General features: G+C 35.1%; 1 protein-coding gene across 5 annotated transcripts in view; it reads right to left on the reverse strand.

Moving 5' to 3' along the window:
- Positions 1–2,629: 2,629 nt before the first annotated feature.
- Positions 2,630–19,341, reverse strand: part of MECOM (MDS1 and EVI1 complex locus) — a gene marked incomplete at its 3' end in the record, with an annotated part of 572,510 nt that continues 555,798 nt past the window's right edge. For all 5 annotated transcript variants that reach the window (XM_084232799.1, XM_084232798.1, XM_084232796.1 and 2 more), the window contains 7 exons: positions 18,895–19,061; positions 17,742–17,819; positions 12,520–12,689; positions 10,420–10,564; positions 7,410–7,646; positions 6,404–6,587; positions 2,630–2,764 (listed from right to left, as the gene is read on the reverse strand). In XM_084232799.1, the coding sequence (XP_084088925.1) occupies positions 2,630–2,764; positions 6,404–6,587; positions 7,410–7,646; positions 10,420–10,564; positions 12,520–12,689; positions 17,742–17,819; positions 18,895–19,061 (1,116 nt within the window). The remainder of the gene's footprint in view (positions 2,765–6,403; positions 6,588–7,409; positions 7,647–10,419; positions 10,565–12,519; positions 12,690–17,741; positions 17,820–18,894; positions 19,062–19,341) is intronic.

Genomic DNA, 19,341 nt, shown 5'->3' on the forward strand with positions numbered 1-19,341 from the left:
TTGCAGATCTTCATTTTGGCAAATGTGTTGTTATTATGTCCCAAATATTAGATTCTTCTCCTTCTCAATTGGCCAGATTTATAATGGAAATTTATTTCCTGGATACATGTTTATAGACATGATTTTTTTCATTCAAAAAGCAGTATTTATATCCCATTATCCAATTCCTATATATTTTTTGAAATTTAGAAAGGATATGATTAGGCAATGCATTTGACACTGTGGTTCAGAATAAGTAAAAAGATGAAAATGAAATGAGTCTGGAAATATCTCCATGTGTCAGATTTATTCTTCAGGGTTTGTTAAAACACTAATGTTGGCCAAAATTAGAATAATCATTTTGTGAACAATTGGTATTATATGTAAAGAGCAAAAAATATATGTTCATAATCACTAGCCCACCAGAGAATTTATCATATGGAAATACCTCTTCTCATCTTCCAACCTTGTATGTATGCATATGAACACAAAGAAATAAGTATGCACCTGAAAATTGCACTAGCAGAAAAATCTAAATTTTCAAAAAATTGAAGTACTTGAAGAAAGTAAAGTAAATTAATCCTGATGGAATACTGGGCCACCATTAAATGACTATTTTGAAGAATTTGTAGCAATACACATTGATTTATTTTGCCACAGGGAAAGAAAACAGAAAATCATGTCTTTGCTGATTCCAGTTGTGAAAAAAATATTTTGCATGAGGACAAACAGCTAAAAGGCACATAGACGAGTTAAAGGGCTCCCCCTCCTTGTAAATCAGTTAACAGTATCTGTAATTAAAAACAAAAATAAAACACCCTTTTGACATGTACTATGTAAAATGGAGTGAAAAATAACTGTAAGTTGCTCTCTGTCCTAATAAAATTGGGTGCTGCGGACATGGGGTGACATGTAGGTTGCATGTGAGCCCTAACTTTGCACCATATGGAGAGAGTTCAGAACAATGACTGGGAGATAGCCCAATTCCCTGCAGACCAAAGGCTATCACCGTGTCATCTCTGAACAATACAAACATGCTCTACATTCCTTGTATCTGTTAGGGCATTGAGGCTCCAGATATCATATCTTTAAATCATCAGATCCCAAAGGGAAACTAAAATTGCATGAGAAGGAAAAATACTACACCCTGGGAAAAAATAACCATTTTTGTAAGTCTTTATTTTTAGTTGCTCCTCCCATAGTAATGCACTGAAAGGCATAACAGTTTATATTGTACAAAGCATTTGAAGAAAGTACCTCAATTTGCCGATTATTTCAAAATGAGAATACAAACAAAAAGAAAACAAATCTGGTTTCTCAATAAAGGGCAAAATAACTGAATACAGTCTGTTATTCACGTCTCTCTTTTAACATAAGGTCTGGAACACTTCATTTTACAAATAGGATTAACATGAACATAACATCGCACAAGCTTGCAGACAACCAGCATAAAATATGGGGTACAGTTTTTAATCAGAAGAATCATGCTTTCATGAAAGAAATTATAATCCTTTATACAATTGAATCGATTTCAGTATTACAAAAACTAAGTTGCATCTATTCGTATTTAGCTCATCAAGAAGGAAAACAAAACAACAACAAAAAGGAATGTCAAGAAAAGCCAAACACCATTTGGCACGCCCAAACACAGGTAGAGTCACCTTGGTCCTTGAAATTCAGAAAGGGCTGTGCCTCCGACGTCAGAAAGTAGTGGCTGACTGGAACAGTGCTATTTAATCAATAAACAATAGTTTGCCAAAAATAAATACATGATACACGCAACACACACAAAAATTAAACATTAAAAAACAGTGACATGATTGTCTAAAATTAAGATGTTATTACAAGGATTTGGCAAACATTTTATTAGTGTAGTGGTACAGCGGTACTGGTGATGAATGAGTTACTTCACTGACTTAACCTCTTTGAGCATTGAACATCCATAGTTTACAATATACACATACCCTTGTTCCCTAGTTTTTAACAATGTACTTAAGAAGGCAAAAGTTAAGGGGGAATAATAAGTACTCCCTTTAATCAGTTCCTAGAATAACTGAGTGTGCATTTCATCCAACTACTTCCGTCTTCAAAGGGTTAAATTACATAAAACTTTAACAAAGAAAAAATTTAAATCTGTAATTAAAAGCAACTGTTCCCAATCATGTATCAGGTGATCTTGTACAAAAGAGAATGCAGTTTCTATGGAGTTTTCATTCCTATCAATGCCATCATCTCCACTGCCCTCTCACCCACCCGCACCCTAGGGCAGGGTGAGCTGGAAGATGCCTTCTGCCCAGCAAGTTTTTCATTTTCATTGAGTCATTCTAAGTTGCATTGATCCTCCAGAAGTCAGCAGTGCCTTTGCTGTGCAAAACAAAATATCGAGAATAAATAGTTTCTTTTTTCTTTCCTTCCTTTCCTTCCTTTCTTTCCTTCCTTTCCTTCCTTTCTTTCCTTCCTTTTCTTTCTTCCTTCCTTCCTTCCTTCCTTCCTTCCTTCCTTCCTTTTTTTAATCATTCAGTTTAAGGTCACTGGACTTTAAACGAGTGACCCTTCAGGTTTCTAAGGCATTCTGCTCAGCAGTCTTTTAAATAGTCCTAGAGCCATGTTACTGCTGGACTTGGTCCCACTCTGGTCAACCTTGGTAATGTCATACGTGGCTTATGGACTGGATGGCACTTGATTCCGCTGCAGCCCTTGCCATACTGTGCCACACGTCAGAAGAACTGTGGGATGCAGAATGGAGGGACTCCTTGTCGGACAGTGACAACATCATGGCATAGGCCTGGGGTGAAAAGGAGAGAGGTAAATGGCATTTCAAAAACATCACTTTCAATTTGAAGAATATTTCAATATTGAAGAATATTCCCCAATATTTAATTTTGGAGAATGTTAAAGAAAGGATTCTGAATAGGATCATCCCTCGTGGGTGTTTGGAAAAGATGTTGTGGACGTTCTAATGATTTAGGGGCGCTACTGCCCTTCAGTGTCTAGAAGTCACAAAAGGAACATGTTCTATGGAAAAAAATATTAAGTATTGTACCTAATCAGACAATCTTCCACTGAGGAACGCAAGCTATCCTCCTGCCCAATCATAAATATAATCATCCATCAAATGTTCATGCACATGCACAACTCGCCAAAATGATGATTGTGTGCATACGACTGAAACTGCAAATAGGAACAGGATATGGCTTGGCCTTGACAGCATTGTGGTCTTGAAGGGAAAAGAGTCTGAATCCTGAACTTGGTAACTGAAGGCACAAAAGGTGAAATGACTTGCCTGAGCCACTCAACTAGATAGTGGAGGAAGCATAAATAAAACTCATTTTTGTCCAACTTTAAATTCAGTGTCCTTTCTCCAGTTCCCTCCCATTTTTGAAATATCCACTGCTGACAGCTAAAGACCTGGAAAGCTGAGGTACATCAAGCCAGTCCAACTAAAAAATAAAAAAAAAAAACCTTAGACCCAATGGTGCTGGGTCTGCCCAACCAGTGTTCCAACATCAGCTGAGCAAAAGGTGTGTGGAGGTGCTCTGTAGGAAGTGCTCTCTCTTCCTTATTATCATGTCAAAGCTAAATAACTGTTCAGAGAATCCCTCATTTGCTGCCAAGTAAAATATTCAAATGAAATGTTTGGTCTTGACTTGTGAGTGAACTTTTCACTGTTGATTTGCTATTGTTGGTCTCATCCATTGCTAAACTCGCTTGTCAAAATGCTGCTGAAGTGGAATCATTAAAGTCCTGCCAAAGACATTCCACTGTCTGTAAACAAAGACAAAATGCCTCTGTTGTTAAGCAGAATTTCATCTCTGGGATTCATGCTGAGACATGTGGCCAGTCTGTGGTTTCTTCAGTAATCATGGCATTTAGTTGGAAAATCTGCTCTTGCAGGCTGATTTTGATTTGCTGGGTCATTGCTCTAAATGTACACATTTGACTTTTATGTATGCAATTTGCCTTCTGAACCTCTACAAAATCCAACACCATTAAACAAATATTTCTTGAGCATCTAGTCTATGCCAGGCACTGGGCTAGGCCCTAGGGATGAAGAATAAATAATTTAGACTCCTTGCCCTTTAGTAGTTTAATGTATGGGTTAGGTAAGCACTGAACTTTATCTATTCTAATTATGTACCTACTTTTAGATATCAAGATAAAGAACATTCCAAAATAGTTTTAATAATATTCTAATATTTGGAAAGACAAAAGTTTATAGAGAACATTTTGGAGTCCTGAATTTTAATCGCAGCTCTAAACTGTCTTTATGCAACTAAACATGTAAACTTGGGCAAGTTGTTCATCCTTTCTGGGACACTTCCCTTACATAAAATGGAGACACGGATGATAATACTTGTTTCCAGAAGCTGGGGCGGAATTAAGAGGTACTAACTTACATAAAGTGCTTAGCTCAACGTGCCTGCCATAAATAATACCTATCATCATGAAATCAACTTTTTTTTTTTTTTTAAGGATAGGGCTTTTCAGAGAAGATTCCATGCAGAGTACAGCCACTGTTGTATTTTCAACTATTCAGGATTCGACCACTCCAAACATCACAGAGTAAATATATGAATGTTTTGAGTAATGTATCTGAATCCCCTCCGATTCTAGAAAATGGCAAATATACAATATCTGCATTGTGGTAGTCAAAAAATAATACACATTTCACACACTAGGCTCAGTGCCCAGCCTCTCTGTCTGACAGCTTAATAACAAGTGAATGAAAGATGAAAAGTCTCATGAAATAAAGTCGGTTCGCATAAAGGTCTGAACATTTTCAAACTGATATATATGATATTATTAAAAAATAGTAAAAACTATGAGCTAGGATTACAAAATGCCAGCATTTCTTGCAAAGGTAATTGGTAGTAGAACAGGGTAGGGACTTTATGTCAAAATGCTGGTACAGAAACTTCTCATATTCATTATCTCCAGGTTCTCAGGTTCTTCTGCTTTCTATCACATTTGACAGTCTCGGGACATTCGAGGTATTGCATTATAATTAAAAGTGGTTGGGGAATTAATTAAAAGAAGTTTTCAAAAAATGAGAAAATCTGTATTCCTCCAGTATGCCTGATCATGTAGCAAGAAAGAATGTGAAATCAATAGTCAAAAAAAAAAAAAATACTAGCCAACTCTTCTGGTTGTCTTTTAGCAAAAACGATATGTTTACTCTGGTTAGTTTACATTTAATAATCAAAACTGAAAAACTTTTTCCCCTGGAGTGACACAGCAGGAAGAGATCTTAAATATCTCCTCCACTGACAGCACTTGATAATGAGGAGATGGTAGCTGTAGTCATGAAGAGATGCCCTCAAGTTCACAGAGCTGGGTAACTCCAGTCTTGAAAGACTGGCTGTTTTCACTGCAATTTTGCCTATTACCGCACATAATGTCTTTGACTTTTGACTAAATCGACTGATATTTTAAAATCTATATTATTCCCATGGCAAAATGTTCCCACCTGAGTAGAGATATGGCCATATTTACAGTTAAAGCCCAGTCTCAAACATCTGAGCAATTTGGACACCATTTCCAAATGGACAAGCGAATATGATCACATTCTTTGATATGCTGGGTGACCCCCAAAGTGGACTAATGGATCAAACAATTAGACTAAAGTGATCAATAAATACAGTAATGATAGGATGTTTCTTTTTGTTCCTGTTGTTGACCTGAAAGAACAATTTGGTTATTTGTGGGTGTCAAGAGGAAATACCTATACTTTGTTTACTTTGTGAAGGAATTAATGAACTGAGATTCATTAAGTGGAATGTATGGATCCTAGAATGGGTTAATTTTATTTACCATAGTTAAGATAGAAAGATGTAGAACCAATAAACTTAGGTACCATTCATTCCTTCAATACAATTAGTAAGTTTTACTTCTAGATTTGTTATTAAGTTTAGCTGCAGACATTTGGAGACTAATTTCAACTCTGAGCCTCAGTTCACTTCCAGATTCTATACCTAGGTGATTTGCTAATTAACTATAGATATGGTAGGAGATAAAAAATAGAGGAAAAAATTCACTTTCAAAAAGTAATAAGGTAAAATTATGTTAAAAATTAGACACAAAGCAATTACAAAATAATTCAGAAACAAATATAAATAGATGCAAGCAAACATTATGGACTACCTTATAGAAAAAGGAATTGCTAAATAGAGGAAAGATTATTATAGGATAGGATTCATCACAGAAGTTTATGTGCAGAATGCCATCATATTATTTGCTGGATTGGTTCATTGTTTTGAATTCAATCATAGACAGCAAAAAGATGGGAACAATATGATGGAAAAATGTGAATGTGTCCCGATACTAGAATACTGCCAGGTAGGACATCTGCTTTTTGGTAATCAAAGGAAATGTACATTTTCATGCACAGTGTCACCGTGATTCTATCCTGTAGGAAAATATGTACCTGTGATTTGGACTTTCTGTGTAACGGCTGTTTAAGTTCCTCCGGCACATGGGAAGTACTAAAAGAAGACAGCTCGGCTTCAGTATACTGATTATCTTCCATTTTCCTCATTTTGAGGCTATCTGTGAAGTGTCTTATGTGATCTAAAGCAGAAAGTCCAGTTTTATATTCTTCCTCTTTATACCTAAAATGAATCGGTAGGAAAGCACAGAGTTTGGTTTCTTTTTTTCTTTTTCAGCCTGTCATTCAACCAAATCACTTTTCATTTGAATCCATACAGCTGTCAAATTTTATATTGTATTTGTAATATAAACTAATGTACATTAATTGGGTGCTTTAAAATGTTTGCAAATATAATATCTTAAAATATATTTCCCTTACAATTTTTTATAAATAAACTCAAGCATATATTTGATATAAAATGTTGAAAGTCAATGACATGTTAAGTCACCAATGCAATGGAGACAGAATTCATGCTTTCAATTTCTATTTGAAGTCAGTTATGATAATATTTAATCAATTCCAACTATCAATTTGAAGATATAATATTCCCATCAAATTAATTGTTTAATTTTTCCCATTTAAAATATATCATCTACATAGACTACATGAAATTTACCTCAATAACTATTTAACTAAAATCACACTAGATTACGGGATGAAGTAGAAAATATCAAAATCTCTATTTTCACTGGTGTTTTATAAATAGAATCTAACTACATGATTGTGTGCTTGTAGAATTTTCATATATCCTTCCTACCTCAAGTTAATCAAAACGCCGTTGTCTTTACGTCCTTTCGGGTTATGTTGATGGTCCCCTTAGTTTTCTATTTAAAATTAATCCACTGAGCTTGCCTCTCTAATTCAAATTTTTTTTTATGATTTATTTCTCACACATTTCTTATCACAGAAACATTGTTCAAATGGAGAAGCAGAGCAGAAGAAACTGCACTCATATGTGTGTATCCACACTTGCTTATTGACCAGTGTCACCCATGGCACTCACCTCATGGGGGAAGTCTTGCAACTCATCTCTAGGGCACTGGTTTCTTCATAGTCATCCTCAGGGTTTCCTTCATGTAAATTACTTGTCACTGGCTCCTTTCCTGTTTTTCCAGTAATGTCATTTTCTTCATCCTCCTCATCTAATAGCACCTCATCTTCTACTTCTTCATCATCCAGTAAATCTGAACTTTGGCTGGTAACCAGAGCCTTTTCATCCTTAAAGTGACTGCCATTCATTCTTTGAAAAGCATGAAAAATAAAAGGTCCAATAATTGGTCCCGTTTTCAAATGTGCAATTAGCAATTAGCATTATCATGTTTTCCTAGAACACTTACAAACTCTGTTTATACTTTATGGGAACTACGGGAAATTAATTTAACTTCCAAAATTAATTTAACTTCCCAAATGAGAAAATAAAGGGAAGATTGGATGATTATTCAGAATATAAATGGAACCTCTGGCAGAACTGGGAAAACAATCTCAGTCTCCTATTCCTTATCAGGTCTTTGCCTGATAAATGCTATAAAGCACACAAACATTTTCTCTATATACTATTAACTAATAACCATATAAATGTCCACCACTTAAATAAATAGATTTATGGAAAGTTCATCTCCCTGACCAACACTGACAAAAGCTTTAACACACATGCCTAAAGTGAGTCTAAGTGTTCAAAGAAAATGTGAATGTAACTACCAAGGATCAACTAGTATTTGGGATTTCTAGATGACATCAGTGGTATTGACTACCTAGACACTCTACTCAAATTTGGAATTGATTAAGAGTTCACTTATTTGTATTATTTTCAAATTATCCCTGATTGACTGAATGTAAAAAGTCTCTTGTTTCTAAGGATAACTTTGGGGTGGGACATGAGATAAAAAAATAATTGTCCAAATATCTCTTGAAGTTTACTTACTTAGCAAACATGTCTAATAAAATGATGTAAAACAAGATTATATTTAAAAAGCCATTTGTGATATTTGTTTGTATGTATAAGAAATTTAATATGTAATTCAGAAGTTTAGTTATAAAAAATAGCTTAATTACATAAAAGCCCCAACACAATACATTTGAGAGCTTAGAAAACTAGGATAAACTCATATTTTAAAGTAAACACTAAAATAAGTGCAAAGAAAATTTGTTTCATGGGAAGATTAAAAGCTGAAATTCATTTTCAAAATAATGATAAATGTTTTGAACTAAAGAAAATCTCTGAAGCTCACCCTTTTAATGATATATGATGAGGAAAGTTAAGGGGCTTGCCCAATTTCAGAGAACTTGTTACAGATTGAATCATCACAGGCATCCAGGTGGCCTGATAGCCATTTGTCTTATTCCTTCACTGCTACACTAATTCAGCAAACTCATGGAGACTGCCAAATTATAGTTAAATTCATGTATGTGTGTCATATGTAATGTAAGTATTTTTCAAATTATGGAAAATAAAATATCAATGCACTCCCATTATTTTCCATATAAAAATAGTATAATTTAATACTTAGATTTCCCAAGGTAAAATAAATAAATAAATACACGAGCTTGGGTGTGACAGATGCACGTTGTAAAAATCCAGTTCACCGGAAAATGTCATATTATTATTATTAAACTTTTTGCACAACTAATCTCTTAACCTCTTTTATCAAAGAATGATGAAAACATGTTTTACACAGACATAAATTATTAGTTTCCAGATACACTGCCAACTTGATAGCTTGAATGGATTGAAATTTCTATTTGAAAAAATGAAAGAAAAAGTAAAAGAACAAAAGAGTGCATGGACGAAAACCAAAAGTAACAAAGCCAACATGATTACGAAAACCTATTTGTTAATTATGCTTTCAAAGGTGGCAATTTATGGGGAATAAATTATTCATCAAAAGTTGCCTGATAGGAGTTGAGGGGGAAAAAGTCAGATGACTCAATCTTTTTACTTCTGTACTGTTTAGACATGTTGAAGCCAGATGTTGCTCTCTACCTATAAGGGCTCACAAATCTCAAAGCCAGAAAATCTGAATAAGCATCTCAGAATCCAAATGGCATTCTATTCTGTGTTTCTATTTGTATCTTGGACATGTAAGATTGTGACTTTCTTACTTCTTCTTCCTGCTTGGTACTTCTGATCATCTCTTTTCTCCTTCCTCACCCAATATATACATATATACACCAATACACACACACATATATATATTTATAGAGAGAGACATACATTTTCATATATTAGCTGTAATTATGCACTATATGACATATAACAATCATCTCTATGGTGGTTTTTCTTTCCACTTGGCAAGTATAGATAAAATAAGCTAATTAGCTATCAAGAGAGACAGAACAATATGTTACTGAAATTTTGGGTTCTGGAACCAGACAGCCAGACTGAATACCATTTATTACTTAATTATTTAATCTACAATCTTCATTCCTTCACTGGTAAAGTTACATAATAATATCCATGCTATCATGGGGTGGTTATAATAATTAAATTGATACATGCAAGTGCTCAGAAGAACATTGGGTACTTATTGTACACTAAATAACTAAATAAATACCAGCCACTGGTGGCAGGAGTAATAGGGGCATCCCAGAGTAAGCATAGCAAATATTTGAAAACATCCTCCTTTTCAGAAGTCATAGCATTTCTTTACTTATTTTCTTCAAATAAAATTCAAATGTTATTTTTTAATGATTTTTTAAAAGATTTATTTATTTATACAAGAACAGGGGCACAGGCCAGAAGCGCGGGAGGGAAAGAGGATTCACCAGAGACAGAGTGGGGAGCAGAATAGGCAGACTGACTGAAACACACTGCTGAGGGGAGCAGCAGGCGAGACAGGAGAGGTCTGCCATGCCATGTGGGTTTCTCCCTGGCCGGCCGGGAATCGAACCCGCGCTGCAGAGGCTGCAGACAGCTACACAGAGCGGCGCTCAACCGCCTGTGCCACCAGGGAAGCCCCTATTTTTTAATGATTTTTAAGATAACATTGACATAGCATTAAAAAAAGAAACTTTACCTCTCCTCTGTGTTTCGGGGAGACTGGCTGCTGTGGTTGCTATTCCCAATGAAATTTCGAATTTCGGTGAAATAAGCATCTTCTTTGTCATCGAGAATCGCACCTGTACTTTCCAGTTCAGAATGAGGAGACGATGTTGCCGTACCTGGGGGAGATTTCTCTTTTTATAAAAAAGGCTATTATTTATACAGCAACCTATTTTTTAATTTATTTTGAATTCTCTATAAATATGATCAGTGTTGTTCCCCCAAACAGTTTTCTTCAAATATTAATAATGGTAACTTTAAGAGGTCACAGTCTTCCCAATTTACTATAGTCCACATGTGGATGAAAATCCCTTGAGGATTATTTCAAACCACTGAAATAATGAATTACAATCTCTCAAAGATATAGTTTCTCCCTCCAGCTTTCTCCTACCTCCACTATGACATAGGGACATTATTATTCACTGTGAAAATAAGGTGAGGAAAATTATAGATCACTCTTAAACAGATTCTGCCAGAAGAAACTGCATAGTCAGTTCTGGTTGCAGTCAAAATACAATTATTGTTAAAGTATGTTACCGCATAAAAACTGAGGATATGTTAAAGTTTCTATTTTCTGATTTAGTTCATTAAGCCATGAGTAGACTAACCTAGAAATTGGTGTGAACTAGTATTAAGAGTAAAATACTGATTCTGTGATATGGGATGAGTCAGTTTAACTTCCTTACTGATATTAATTTAAAATCATAATGTATATATCACAAGAATATTTTAAGGCTTCATAAACATATACAAAAATTATCAACACTTTATAGTTCATCAAACTTTACACTAACATGTGTTTGTGTTTCATTCTGTTTATCTTGCCCATAAAACACCTACAATTTAATTGTTCATCAAAATAAGCCAGATGACAAAAACAATAGGTTAGAGCTTATTTCAGCTTAATGAAGTTTAATCTGGATCAACAAATAGTTACTCAACTTTGACATACTATATTTTTTATTTATTTTTTAAAAAAGTTGACTAGAAAAATTATAGGAATATGTTTAAGGATGCAGATAGAAATTGTAACCACTTTTGTGTATGGGATTAGACTTCTGTCTCTAAAATCTGGTATTTTTAAATCATTAGACTTTTGACTTCGAGGGGAATGAATAGTATATAGTTATGAGTAGTAGTCATGTAAGAGTATAAACTATGTGCCTGAACAGTGGAAGAAGATTAAAAACAGAATAATTTCCTCAAATTTACTACTTTATATAAATTTAACTATTTTATGTTCTTCAAATCTCTTTTCCTGAACGCCATAGTCATCTCCTGCCCTCATACTCAAGTCGTTTCTTTGATTCTCTGGAAACAAATTGTGCTTGCACAGGTTAGCTCCATGAACAAATGCTGGTGGCAATTATTAATTAATGAATTATTTTCTAACTCTTACAAGCCAAAAGCAAGAAAACCTACCATACTTTTGCGCCCTGTGTGCTGGTAGGTCTGAGTGAAGGAAAGCTAGCTGGTTTTTTTTGTTTTTTTTGTTTTGTTTTTTGTCACTTTTAACTTTAATTCTACATCAGAATTTGTGGTTAAAACCACATACTCCCATCATTTGCTATGGGTTTCTCTGATCATATTGACACACTTCTACCACCAACCTCTGAGAAAATTATCCTGGAGAGATTCTCTGAACAGCAGTCCTGCATAAGCAGCCATGATATCTAAGCTATATTCAGAGAATGGTATTCTGAGGTTGCCGCTCTGGAAAACCTCCTATGTCTGGGGGCCACATTGTGTAACATTAGTTAGAAAGACTGTTTCTTGCCATTTAGGAAATCTTAATTCCTAAATCTCCCATGAGTTTGAATCACATGGATCTCTTTGCTTGAGATTGACCATTGGGATGAATCCAGGAGAATTAAAAAGATAACCAAAATAAGACTCTGAGCTATATTTTTTCAATGATCACACCATTCTAAAATTGTGGGGAAGTATGCTGCAAATGCTCATGCTAACATCTGCTCTTGGTGTCAAAGTAGAATGATAGAAGAAAGATAACAATTGTCTTTTAAAATAAGAAAAAACAAGTCAGCTTCTCCTCAGAACACAACTGGTTACCTACCAGACATGTTCCCATTCTCGTGTTTCTTTAGGTGTCTATCTAAGTTGGTTTGCTGACCAAAACACCTATCACATAAGTGACACTTAAAAGGCTTCTCCTTATTGTGGATGTTGCGAACGTGCCTCTGCAAGTTGGAAGATATGCTAAATGATCTGTCACAGTATTTGCATCTGAAAAATAAACACAGAGAAAATATTAACAAACAAATCCAAACATATTTCCAAGAATAGTAAACTAGAAATCAAAATGATCAGTCATAGAACCAAATTTTAGAGAAAAGGCATAGGCAAGAATACCATTCATACCATCAAGATTTCAGTCCCCATAATACACGGATTGTTTCAAAGCTTTTCATGACTTTAGGAAAAACCATAAAAAATATTGGTGATTTCTCCAAAATGTATCAAGGTAAGTTGCAATATTCTTTAAAAGCTTTATAAAATTAAGGACATTGAGAAATAGTAAAAGTTAAATCGTTTGTAAACAAACATGAAAATAATTCACCTACTCAAAGTGAAAAGGCCATTTTTATCTCAAAATTCAGTCTAATTAAACAATTTCTATCAAACTCACTTTCTCAATTACTAATCCTGAAGGAAATACCATTATCTTCTTCATTAAGTGTTCCAAACTTTTGAAACTAAGCAATGCAAATAGTTTTAGTCTTTTATCAAAGACAGTGGTTTTCATATTCTGTAGTGATTAGCAGCTCCCAAACCTTTGCTCTTAACCTTTCAACTGTTACCCAAAATTGTAAAAGTGTCACTAGAATTCTCTTTTGGAATGAAAGTAAATGTCTTCATTAGCAGTCACTCTTCCTATTGCCCCTAACTTTCCATTTATATTTTTCTTAGAATCTATATAAGTTTTGACCTATGTTAGTTTTTCAGGAAAGTGCTTACTATACATTGATTAAATGTTTCTGTCTTCCATGTAAAAAAAAGTCAGAAATTATTTGGAAGTTCTCCTTTGGTCACAAAATAAAACCCCTCCCTACTCCCACCTCTTACCCTTGTGGAAGAAAAGTGGTAACTTATGGGGTATTTTCTGCTAGTATTTTAAAGCAAAGACTGCATTACTTATTTATGTAATCTGTGTGTGTGTTTCTGGAAGGGAAAATAACCAACTTTGTCCAGATGACTTTTCTAACTTAGCAGCCAGAATCCTTAACTCATTCTTCCATGTGTGAAGGGTCCTTTTTCTTCCACTTTTGAATGCAGACTCTGTGGTTTGAGTGCTCTACATCAGATATCACCCCATTCCAAATTGAAGTGTTTGGGCTTCTTCTACGGCTGTCTCTATGTGATGCCAGAAGTCAGTTTGTTCAGTGGAGAAAATAAATCTGTGAAACTAGTTATTTTGGCATGGTATCAATAAACCAACTCAGCACTGACTTAATTTTCCCCTCTTAAAAGCATTGTGAAAAGTAATATAGAGATTCAATGCAACCTCTTTCAAAATTTCAATGGAAATCTTCAAAGAAATAGAAAAAAAAAATACTGAAATTCATGTGGAAGCATCAGAGACCCTAGAGAATGAAAGAAAGCAATCAAGATCCCCCAAAAATGGAGTTATCATAAACCCAAACTTCCAACTATACTACAAAAATATAGTAATTAAAACAACATGGTACTACAATAAAAATGGGCACCAAAACCTATGGAGAAGAATTGAAAGTCCAAATATAAGCCTACACTTACATGGACAGTTAATTTATAACAAAGGAACCAAGCATATATAATGGAGAAAGGAAAACCTCTTTAGCAAATGATTCTAGGAAACTTGGGCAACCACTTGTAAAAAAAGTGAAATTAGACACTATCACAATATACATAAAAAATTAACTCAAAATGAATTAAATATTTGAAATTAAGACCTAAAACCATAAAATATGTAGCAGAAAACATAGGTAAAACACCCTAACACACTGGTTTCATGGAAGTCATTAGGGATTCAACTCCAACAATAAGGAAAACAAAAGCAAAAATAAATAAAGAGACTTTGGGAACCTCCCTTGCTGGTGGTGTGGGGGTTAAAGTCTCAGGACTATCAAGCTATCACTAGCCACTGCTGCATGAGTTAGATCCCCAGCCAGGAAGCTAACCCACAAGGCACAGCAGACCTCTCCTGTCTTGCCTGCTGCTCCCCTCAGCAGTGTATTTCAGTAGATGAAGCTGTTGTGCTCCCCACTCTGGGTCTCTGGTGAATCCTCTCACCCCTCCCCTCATACCTCTGGCCTATACCCTAGTTGTCATATGCATAAATACATAAAAATAAATCCAATAAATAAATAAAAAATAATTGTGGCTATGTCAAATTGAAAATATTAAAACCAAAAAGACACTCTACTGAATGGGAGAAAATATTTGCCCACCCTGTATCAAACAAAGTAATATCCAAGATCTGCAAAGAACTTGTACAACTCAACAAAAGGAAGACAAATAAACCAATGAAAACAATGGGCAGAAGAACTAAATAGGCACTTCTCCCAAGAAGACTTACAGAGGGCCAACAAACATGTGAAAAGTGCTCATCATCACTTATCAGTGAATGCAAATAAAAACCATAATGAGATGCCACCTCACAATTGTGAGACTATCCCATAGTACAGTTTAGAAACAAGTATTGGTGATGGATGTGGAGAAAAAGGAACTTGGTATACTACTGGTTGAAATACAGACTTGTCCAGCCCCTATGGAACACAGTATGGAGGTTTCTCAAAATATTAAAAATTTACCTACTGTATGGTCTAGTTATTCCACTCCTAGGTATCTCCCCACAAAATGAAAAACACTAGTTCAGAGTCTAGTTGTGGTCTAGGGGTTAAGTCTCAGTGCTATCACAGCTGCACCTGAGTTTGATCCCTGGTCAGGGAGCTAACCTACATATGGAACAACAGTATTGCCCATTGCTCCCCTTAGCAGTGTATTTCAGTATATCTGCCTGTTCTAGGCAACTATGAATCAGAGACACACTGTGGGGGTTGCAGGGGGGAGAGGGATCAAAACAGGGGAGGGAATCTGCTCTTACACAAGGGACTAAGGTGATGGTACGTGGGTGAAAATTCCCACTGGTGATGGAAATTTTGCAGGGACTACACCTGAAAAGAGAAAACATGCATTGTACAAAAAGGAAGAATGAGGTAAAATATATATAAATAAAATAAAATCTGCCTGTTCTGCTCCCCACTCTGTCTCTGGTGTCTCCTCTCAACCCCTCTACCTCTGGCCTACACCCCAGTTCTTCTACTAAATAAATAAATAAATCTTAAAAAATTAGTTCAAAGGGATATATGCACTCCTATGTTCATTGCAGCACTATTTCCAATAGCCAAGTTATAGAAATAATCTAAGTGCCCAAGGTCAGAGGAGATGATGAAGATTATGTGGTATATATATACACCATCTCATCTATTCATCTATTTAAAAAAAAAATTAAATATTACCATTTACAACTATATGGATGAAACTGTAGTCTTAAGTGAAATAAATCAGAAGGAAAAGGCAAAATACTGGATGTTTTCACTGATAGATAGAATATAGAGAAACAAAACAATGGACCAGATAAAATTAAACCAAAGCAAACCCTAGAAATCTGTTGGCAGAATTGAGGCTATCAGATTGGGAGGTGAGGAGCAAAGTGGGGAAGGGCCAAATAGACTATAGAGGAGGCTTATGAGTCTTCTGTGGTAGGTGAAAAAGTATGAAGCTGGGCCTCCCCGGTGGCACAGCGGTTGAGCGCTGGGCTGCGAAGCTGCCCGCAGCCTCTGCAGCACCGGTTTGATCCCCGGCCACCAGCGAGGGTCCCACATGGCGCGCAGACTTATCCTGCCTGCCGCGCCCACTGCTCTCCTCAGCAGTGTCCTCCGTCTGTCTGCCTGTTCTGTTCCGGCTCTGGCTCTGGTGAATTCTCTCACCCAGTGCTTGTATAAATAAAATAAATAAATCTTAAAAAAAAAAAAGTATGAAGCTATTTCCTTAAGTGATGTGTAATATTGTTAATCAATGTTACCTCCATGAAAAAATACTACAATTTAAATCAATAAATAGCATAATAAGATCCCTCAACTTTTTCACTATAATAGTAGCTTTAAAATATGTAAAACCCCATTTATCTAACTGATGTTTAAATATTTTAGCCTCTGCTTTTGAGAAATACATGTAGTTAGCCATAGTGCTCTCTACAATAACTTTGTCAACCTCCAAGATCCACTGAAATGAAAACCGCTGTACCATTAGCATAATTCTTTTAAGTTAAGCAGAACAATTAGGAAACATTTATAGTAAACATACAGTCAAACATTCTAGAAAAGTTTTCACTCAAAACATTTTCAATAGAAATCATGAGAAAAAAGAGATTTTTGTCTTTGTGTACATCCAATTTGAGATTTCAGAAATTGTTAAAACTAATGTATAACCAAATCATGAGAAGTATATTGTTCAGCCTTCTTAATTACCATATGTAATATATGGATCAAGGGACTCTTCAAGATCATTTATGAGTGCCAATAGCTGAGTGCATAGTATAGCACATTAAACAGTATGGATTACAATGAAAAACTGGAAGGGAGACTGTGGACCATTTTCATTATTTACTGAGCAGTATTGGTAAAGGTGGTCCAGTGTCCCCTGCATCAGATGACTGCTTTTGACATTTTACAGAATAAGTTACGTGATTCTTTAGTAATTATTGGTGGAATTGTCCCTCTTCTAAGAATATATTCTATTTTACCTGCTCCACCACTCTCGCCAATTTTTTTTTTTTTTTGTCCTCCAAGTTTAAGTTTATTCTTTGAAACCTCTAATGGAACCTATGGACACTAAATTAGCTCCTCCGGGAAAACAAAGTTAACAAAATGTTAACTGCCAGAAGAGTCTTGTTTGGAGAAAGGAAATTGTAATGTTATGATTATTGTCAATTAAAAATTGCACTAATTATTGAGAACACTGAAATTTTTTTAGAAAATTTTTAAATAGCTAACAATTCTTAAACTCATATCCTGCATAAGACATTCAGTTTAAAATTGAAACGTAAAAAGCCTTGATTAAAGAAATTAGGAATTTCCTAATTTCTATCCACGTCATTAGTTAATTGTTCTTTGACTCAAAATTGAATAGACATACACTCAGACATACAAAAGTAGCCTCTTAAAATTGTGTTCATGTGTCTATTTTGATTTTTACAATATATATCAAAATATTTAGCAAAATTCATCATCAAACCTGTAAGGCTGCTCTCCTGTATGGGTTCTCAAGTGCCGTGTTAGGTTTGCAGACCTTGGAAAAATCTTGCCACAGTATCTGTTATGAGAAGATGTTTATAAGAGAAAGTCAGCACAATCGACTTTATTTTACTCCAGCTGCATAGAAGCCAGATGCTTATTCCTGACTTAATTAATCTTGCATGGAACTCACATGTCTTTGGTATTTAAAATTTACCACAAAGTCATTCTACAGATATAAATAACTCTACAAATAAAGACTACGTTATGAGATCTGGTTAAATTTTCTCATGCATAAGCAAGCAGCTTATGAAAATAGACTTTAATTTTGATGACACTCTCTCCCCCACCCCCATTTGCCTCTTTATCTTTATATTCACAAAACTGAACCAGACAAGGGGATAAAAAAATGACAAAGGCTGTGATTCTGGGTTGAAATAAACATATTTCAAATGTTTCAGCTCATTTTACATGTTAGCCATAGTGACAACTCTCTGTACATTGAGTGGGATCAGATCAGACAAGATTCTGAGACCTCATCCATCAAGGTATATTCTTATAAAAGCTTTTCTAGAAAGAAAGTGGCACATTTTCAAAAGAGCAGATAAATTGATATGCTTGTGTCAGATGCCACAAATTTCTGAAGACACTTCAGAATTTATAAGCACAATTTATTAAAAAGAAAAAAACAAACAAAAATCAGGCTTTACTGTACTACTGACGAGTTACAAGAAACTGATTAACTAGTTTTCTTCACTTATCGACCTTATTCATCCTTCATTAATGGCCTTATTCTTCAATGCCATGACAATTAACATACGCTTGAGGACAGTAGTAGTATACCTTTGCATGCAAATAATTAACTATGAAAGAAAATTCATAAATATCAAAGCAAAACAAGTAGATAGTACTTGGACAGTTTCCAGCCTCATTTATCACAACCAAATGGCCTGTGTTAAAATTCTCATTTAATAATAATTTTTTAAAACCACTATTTTTATATTACACTAAAGAACGAGTACTTTGAAGTGTTTGAGATCTATCATGGTTGTTATTAATCATCCAATCAAGAATAATTTCCAAAACAAACAGCAGGCTCTTTTGAAATCAGAGGGGAGATTTTGGGAAAGCAGGCCGTAATTAAGTGCGGTTACCTGCAGGTATAGCGTTCTTTTCCTTTCCGCAGGAGGTTCTCTGGCAGGGCGGTGGGAGGTGCTCTGAAGTTAAACATGGAAGGAACTGACTGTAGAAGTTCACCGGCCTCGGGTTTCAGAGCACTGAAGCTTTCTAGCTTCTCTGCCATGTTTTCAATAGCTGACATCTGAAAGGTAAAAGTACAAAATCATGGACTATCCGATATCTCTTCTTACATCATAATCCTAAGCAGACCGAGACCATCACCAATGAAAGGGAAGCATTAAATCTGTTGAGCACAAAGGCTGTAGAAAGAAGTTGTAGTGTCCCCCTATTAAACCACCAACAACGACCTCATCAATTCTGGAAATAACAAAGGTAGAATTAAGATTAGAAAATGCTGAGTAAACTTTTTCATTAGACTTTCATTAGACCATTTCAGAATGTTTATCTGTGTAATGTATTAT

The sequence above is a fragment of the Talpa europaea genome, assembly GCF_964194135.1.
Source record: "Talpa europaea genome assembly, chromosome: 4".
In the NCBI taxonomy this organism is placed as follows: domain Eukaryota; kingdom Metazoa; phylum Chordata; class Mammalia; order Eulipotyphla; family Talpidae; genus Talpa; species Talpa europaea.